General features: G+C 43.5%; 1 protein-coding gene across 2 annotated transcripts; it reads left to right on the top strand.

Moving 5' to 3' along the window:
• Positions 1 to 395: 395 nt before the first annotated feature.
• nup50.S (nucleoporin 50kDa S homeolog) lies at positions 396 to 6,472 on the top strand. 2 transcript variants are annotated; one of them, NM_001095564.1, is given in 8 exon segments: positions 396 to 510; positions 1,098 to 1,177; positions 1,578 to 1,661; positions 3,008 to 3,182; positions 3,272 to 3,856; positions 3,954 to 4,029; positions 4,185 to 4,303; positions 6,092 to 6,458. In NM_001095564.1, coding segments are annotated over 7 exon segments (1,311 nt in total). In that variant the 5' UTR covers positions 396 to 510; positions 1,098 to 1,108; the 3' UTR covers positions 6,295 to 6,458.
• The last annotated feature ends 907 nt before the right edge of the window (positions 6,473 to 7,379 follow it).

Here is a 7,379-nt window from a genome sequence, read left to right as displayed (position 1 = left end):
TACAGCAGTAAAGAGTGATTGAAGTTTATCAGAGCACAAGTCACATGACTTGGGGCAGCTGGGAAATTGACAATATGTCTAGCCCCATGTCAGATTTCAAAATTGAATATAAAAAAATCTGTTTGCTCTTTTGAGAAATGGATTTCAGTGCAGAATTCTGCAAGAGCAGCACTATTAACTGATTCATTTTTTCCCATGACAGTATCCCTTTAAGTTATAGAGCCAGGAGAAGACCCCAAGGGGCAAGGAGTCAATACAGCTGCGCATTCATTCCCAAACTTTCCCTTTCCAGAGCTTCCCATTCCCGCGCTTGCGCATTAGAGTCTAGCAGTTGCCAGTCGTTCGGCCTCAGGAGTCTTGTGCGCACGCGCGCCGCCCTCTTATTCCCGTCTTACAAAATGGCTGCCTGATGCAATTTTCGCGCTCGCTCGCTGTGTGGTGGTGATTTACCGGAAGTGAGGAAGATATCCGGCTAGTAGGCTTCGGGGCTGCTGTGGGAGAGGGAAGCAGGTATAATGTGAGGAGGGAGCGGTACTGAGGGGACGTGGAACCTCCTGAGGGGACACAGACCGGGGGGGATCCTCGTGTTGTTATTATGTGAGGAGACTGAATGTGGGGCCTTTGTATATGAGGAGTTCAGAAGTCACACACTGTCTCCTCACATTATAATAACACGAGGATCCCCCCAGGTTTCCTGTCAGGTTTTGGGGCCATGGTACAAGAGGGCAGAGGATTTGGGGGGAATTTACCTCATGAAGTGGCGGGAGGAGCCATTTTGTGCATCAGAGGGGGCTCTCTTGTGGGGGGCAGAGTTGTTTATAAACCCCAGCTGATGGTACAGACCCCTCTGTATAAGGACTTGATATCAAACCTGGAAAATCCACTACTTTTAGTCATTGCTCCATCTTATCCGCTGTATGAGGGGCTGCAGGTGGGCTGTACCATGTGGATAAGAAGAGGGGGGGTTCTGTCAGTATTTGGGGCTTATTAGCGGATTCACTGATCAGAATGGCCTTCCTGGGTGTCACACGACTGTGGGTGCCGGTAGCCTTCCCATAGGTTCCTCCAACTCTAATACCTTCATGTTTCTTTTCCAGGCGAGAACAAGATGGCGAAACGAATTGCGGACAAAGAGCTGACGGATCGGAACTGGGATCAGGAGGAAGAAGCCGAGGATGTGAGTATTTGCTGTGTCCGTGCAGGGAGTTGTGGGGAGTAGCAGCGCTGGCCAATCAGAACTAACGGGACAGCACCATCTGCAGCCCCACATTGTGCCCTCACCCCTCTCTCTTCCTTCTCACACTGCAGTATATGAGCAGCGTTCCATAATAAAAGGACTTTATTCGGCTAAATGGTGCCTTTGTGAAGCTGCGGAATGACCCATTGAGAAATCTGGGAGATTATTGGCCACTGCAGGCTGTTCATCAGGGCAGGAGCTGCCATAAGTATTGCTCATTAGAGCAGAGATAGCGAAGACTTCACCTGGGCTAAGGGTCTTTACTGCACCCACGTTAATGACGTATGAGCAACATGGGGTTAATTTAGAACTCATTTACCCTTTCTTTTCCATGGAACAGGCCGGAATGTTCTCTGTGGCCAGTCAGGAGGTTCTGAAGACGAGGGAGATCAAGAAAGCGAAGCGGAGAAATGCGGGGAGTGAGGTGCGTACAATCCAACACCCTTCAACGGATGCTGTTACCTACCACCGGATACAAAGCGCAGCTTTAAGGAATATTTGGATTACTTAAAGGGGTGGTTCACCTTCAAACTAACTTTAAGTATGTTATAGAATAGTTAATTCTAAGTAAGGATGCACCGAATTCACTATTTTTGATTCTGCCGAATCCTTCACAAAAGATTCGGCCGTACGGAATCTGAATTTGCATATGCAAATTAGGGGTGGAAAGGGAGAATTTTTTTGTTTACTTGTTTTGTGACAAAAAGTCACAAGATTTCCCTCCCCGCTCGTAATTTGGATATGCAAATAAGGATTCGATTTGGCTGGGCTGAAGAATTTGGCCGAATCCTGCAGAAAAAGGCCCAATCCCAAGCTGAATCCTGGATTCAGCGCATCCCTAATTCTAAGCAACTTTTCAATGGGCCTTCGTTTTTACTTTCTAATAGTTTTGAATTATTTGCCTTCTTTTTCTGACTATTTGCAGCTTTCGATTGGGGGTCACTGACCCCATCTAAAAAAACAAATGCTTTGTAATGCTACAAATGTATTGTTATTGCTAATATTTATTACTCATCTTTCTATTCAGTCTCTTATTCAAATCAGTGCATGGTTGCTAGTCATTTGCACCCTAGCAACCAGATGGCTGAAATTGCAAACTGGAGAGCTGCTGAATAAAAAACGAAATAACTCAAACATTAAAACCAATTGCAATTTGTCTCAGAACATCACTCTCTACATCAGGGATCCCCAACCTTTAGAACCCGTGAGCAACATTCAGAAGTAAAAGGAGTTGGGGAGCAACACTAGCATGAAAAATGTTCCTGGGGTGCCAAATAAGGGCTGTGATTGGCCATTTGGTGGCCCCTATGTGGATTGTCAATCTACATTGAGGCTTGGTTTGGCAGTACACCTGGTTTTTATCCAACCAAAACTTGCCTCCAAGCCTGGAATTCCAAAATAAGCACCTGCTTTGAGGCCACTGGGAGCAACATCCAAGGGGTTGGAGCGCAACATGTTGCTCACGAGCTACTGCTACTGGTTGGGGATCACTGCTCTACATCATACTAAAAGTTAATTTTAAGGTGAACAACTGAGTTGTTTAAAGTTATGTGAATTAAAGGGGAGCTAATATTGCTGCTGGAGGGGGTGGCAGTTTTCACTTTTAACTCCGTAATTGCCAAGGCTCTTTGATCTTTCCCTGCCACGTGTTGCCATAAAACAAAGAGGAAGCCTGAATGTTTATAAGTCTGTAGTGGGTCCCTAGTAGGTAAGCTGTTGGTCCACCTCTGGGCTGATTAATGCACATTTTGTTTATTCTCCCCCTCCCAGAATGAAATTGGCGGAGCTTTTAAAGGGTTTAAAGGTTTATTCCCTGCATCTGGCGGCTCCCTTCCTTCCTTTGGAAATGGGTCTTCCGTGAAACCATTGGAAGGTTTGAGTAACGGAACTACTGCGTCCGCGTTCATCAATCTGAAGCCGGCGTCTGAAAGCAAGCCCACCTTTGGTGCGTGTCTCTGGGTAACCCTTCGATTCTGTTGCTCTCAGGGAGTGGCATCTTCTCCTCATGTTCTTGTTTTATTCTGCTTTCTATAGGTTCTGCCTTTGGAAGCCGCCCCTTACTCGGCACAGCATCGACCAATGGTGAGAAGCCTCTGTCTAGCACTGGTGCCACGTTAACTAAGCCTGGCAATCTGGAGTACAGCAAGCACCTTACATCTCTGAATTGCTCTGTGCGGGACTGGATTGTGAAACACGTCAATGCCAACCCCTTGTGTGACCTCACCCCCATATTTAAGGACTATGAGAAACATTTGTCTGCCATAGAGCAGAAGTACGGTGCCAGCTCAGACAGCGGTTCTGAAAGTGATGGGGCTGCTCAAACCAAGACCATTCCAAACCTTCCCTCTATAAAAGCAGATTCTATAGCAACGTTCTCTTTCGGAAACAGAGAGACAGCACCAACCAAGACCCCTCCAGACAGCAAACCTCAAGCTGCGCCCACCTTTAACTTTGGCCAGAAAGTTGACAGTTCCACTCTTAGTTTAATTGGTTCTGGTGGGGCCCCCAGCTTCTCCTTTTCCACAGGGGCCTCCAGCCTCTTTGGTAAAAACAACGCCAGTACGGCGTCTTCCTCTTCTTCCCAGGAGTCGGAGCCAAGCGGAAAGACTGAGGAGAAAGGTAACGGTTTGAAAAACGCAATTGGAAACCCCTCTAAATCTGTGGCACCAGTGTTTGATATATTTTTTTTTTTTCTGCTTTTGATTCTCATGACCAGGTGAAGGGGAAGAAGAAGAACCCCCCAAAGTAGTTATACAAGAAATAAAAGAGGATGATGCCTTCTACTCCAAAAAGTTAGTCCCTGATAGAAATGGCAATATTTTTGTATTCGTGTTTGTCACGGTGTGGCTAATAATGCCAGTATTTTGGGTGGATATTGTAATGTAGAATTTTGCTCCCTTATTCATTTTACAGTTTTTACATAGGTTTCCTTTTATTTTTCTTTAAGGTGCAAGCTCTTCTACAAAAAGGACAATGAATTCAAAGAGAAAGGTGTAGGTACCCTTCATCTGAAACCCGTAGAGGACAAAAAGACACAGCTCTTGGTGCGAGCTGATACAAACCTGGGTAAGTAACAAGTACTGGTCCAGAAGTTATATAGTTACTGCAGTTCCCTTAGCACAAAATATGGTATAGTGTCACTGCAGTGCCCTTGGTGACTTCTAATATCCTTATCATTTACAGTAGGGGGTACATTATCACTTATAATACATGAGTGATACTCGAGTTCCCTGTATAACTCAGCCTGCAGCCTTGTGTCTTTATATGGTCACAGAACAACCCCTCAGTGACTTCTAATATCCTTATCATTTACAGTAGGGGGTACATTATCCCTTATAATACATGAGTGATACTCCGAGTTCCCTGTATAACTCGGCCTGTAGCCTTGTGCCTTTATATGGTCACAGAACAACCCCTCAGTGACTTCTAATATCCTTATTTACAGTAGGGGGTACATTATCCCTTATAATACATGAGTGATACTCAGAGTTCCCTGTATAACTCGGCCTGCAGCCTTGTGTCTTTATATGGTCACAGAACAACCCCTCAGTGACTTCTAATATCCTTATCATTTACAGTAGGGGGTACATTATCCCTTATAATACATGAGTGATACTCAGAGTTCCCTGTATAACTCAGCCTGCAGCCTTGTGCCTTTATATGGTCACAGAACAACCCCTCAGTGACTTCTAATATCCTTATCATTTACAGTAGGGGGTACATTATCCCTTATAATACATGAGTGATACTCGAGTTCCCTGTATAACTCAGCCTGCAGCCTTGTGTCTTTATATGGTCACAGAACAACCCCTCAGTGACTTCTAATATCCTTATCATTTACAGTAGGGGGTACATTATCCCTTATAATACATGAGTGATACTCCGAGTTCCCTGTATAACTCGGCCTGTAGCCTTGTGCCTTTATATGGTCACAGAACAACCCCTCAGTGACTTCAAATATCCTTATCATTTACAGTGGGGGGTACATTACTCTGTCTACTAAATGGTATTGTATTCATATGCCACAATAGCCAGTTTGTTGCATCAGGATAAGACTGTTGTCTGTCTGTTACAATATGGTAGTTGAGTGGCTGTCATGTTTTGAAAGGTCTTTCTTTCATGTCGCTGTGCAGGGGTAATTGCATTTCATCTTCCTATCGTATTTCCCTTCACTCAGATAAATCCAGTTTTTTTAATTTTTTTTTTTTATTCATCAGCTCTTCAATTTCAGCAATCTGATAGCTAGGGTCTAAATTACCCTAGCAACCATGCATTTATTGGTATAAGAGACTGGAATATGAATAGGTGAGGAACTGAATAGAAAGACGAGTAATGAAAAGTAGCAATAACTATACATTATACAATAAGCGGGTCAGCGACTCGCATTGTAAAGCTGCAAAGAGTCGTAAGAAAAATGCAAATCATTATAAAACTATAAAAAAATAAATAATAAAAACCAATTGAAAAGTTGCTTATAATTGGCCATTCTATAACATACTTTTATTTAGCTTTTTATAGTTCGCAATTTCAGAAATCTGGTTGATAGGGTCCAAATTACCCTGACAACCACACACTGGCTTGAATAAGAGACTGGAATATGTATGAGAGGCCTGAATAGCAAGATGAGGAATAAAAAGTAGCCATAAATTTGTAGCCTCGCAGAGCATTTGTTTTTTAGATGGGTTCAGTGACCCAATTTGAAAGCTGGAAAGTGACAAAAAGAGCAAGGCGAATAAATACATATACTATAAAATATAAAGACCAATTGCAAAGCTGCTAGGAATTGGACTTTTTATAACATACTACCTCAAAGTCGAACCACCCCTTTAATGAGTGGTATCCCGGTTTCTCTAGGCAACATCCTCTTGAATATCTTGGTGCAGCCGTCCATGCCGTGCTCCAGAACCGGGAAGAACAACGTCATGATAGTGTGTGTCCCAAACCCGCCCATCGACGAGAAGAACCCCACCGTCCCCGTAACGCTGTTAATACGGGTGAAAAACGCACAGGACGCAGACGAACTACACAAAATCCTGCTGGAGAAAAAAGAAGTATAAGAGGAACAGTCAAAACGTAATTTTTTTTTTTGCCAATTTGCTGCTTGTTTAGACTCGAATGAAAGTTGCCGTTGGTCGGGATTTTTCTGACTAAGGTTGATTGTTTTAATGGATAAGAAAGCTGTAAAAAAAAAAATAAAATAAAAAAAAAAAGTTGAATAAAATCTTTACGTATAAAGTTGCACTGTGAATGCGTAGAATGTCTACGGCATTGTCTGGTTGGAAAAGCCTTAGTTGTGCATAAAACAATTGCCTCCCTTTTTAAATGTTTACAGCCATGCAAGGCCCGTACTTCACAACCCCAAAGTAGATATCCATGCCTTCCTACTGTGTTCTGCTGAGGACAGGTTACTTCCCCTTTAAGTGCATCTATCAACTGATCTTTATGACTTGTGTTCTGGTTACTGAGCACAACTCTGATCTGTAACCACAACGCATAAAATATCTACCATTAAGATGCCAAATGTTCTGTTTTTGAATTGCCCCTTAATAATGTGAGTCTGGTCTCTGGCACCCAATGTAGGTTTAGGTGGGTTTTTTTTGGTCCATGAGGCTCAGAGTGGGAGCAGAAATTGGACATTGTGAGCGGGTGATCTGACCGAACTTGAATGTGAATCTGGAACTGCTTTAAGCAAAATCTGATGTTTTTTTTGCCTTGATTGATACCTGTGCCTTTTGCATCAGCCGAAATTGCCGAGTGGTGTTTCATACTCGCATCACCATTGTTCCCCCCAGGAGATGTATCTGCAACAGGTAGAGACGCTGCCATAGGAACCTTCCAGTGATACTTGTCTTTTATAGGAAGGAACATTAGTTCTACCTGTACTTTTTGTTGTTGGTATGTGCAGGTGAGCAAAGGGTCCCTCTCTTTAGATTCCTAAGGATTTGGAGAATGGGCTTGTGCCCTCTGCAGGTGTTTAAAGGTCCGGTGCATCTGGATTGCGAGCGGGAGAGAGGGGTTTGTTTGTTTGAAAGATATCTCCTTTATACAGGAGGGGGTTGGTGGAAGTCATTTCCATGTAGTCCTCATGTTCCAACTAACTGGTTGGCATGCGAGTTATACCTAAACAATAAACTTTATATTA

The sequence above is a fragment of the Xenopus laevis genome, chromosome 3S (genome assembly GCF_017654675.1).
Source record: "Xenopus laevis strain J_2021 chromosome 3S, Xenopus_laevis_v10.1, whole genome shotgun sequence".
NCBI lineage: Eukaryota > Metazoa > Chordata > Amphibia > Anura > Pipidae > Xenopus > Xenopus laevis.
The sequence above is the reverse complement of the archived record's forward strand: the minus strand, read 5'-3'. Positions and strand labels throughout refer to the sequence as shown.

What these genes read in the sequence shown, in the direction of transcription:
- nup50.S (XM_018254403.2), top strand. Translation starts at nt 1,109, where the DNA reads ATGGCGAAACGAATTGCGGACAAAGAGCTGACGGATCGGAACTGGGAT. An exon ending in GGAGAAATGCGGGGAGTGAG is followed by an intron (nt 1,662 to 3,007) that starts GTGCGTACAATC and finishes TCCCCCTCCCAG; the next exon opens with AATGAAATTGGCGGAGCTTT. An exon ending in GATGCCTTCTACTCCAAAAA is followed by an intron (nt 4,030 to 4,184) that starts GTTAGTCCCTGA and finishes TTTTTCTTTAAG; the next exon opens with GTGCAAGCTCTTCTACAAAA.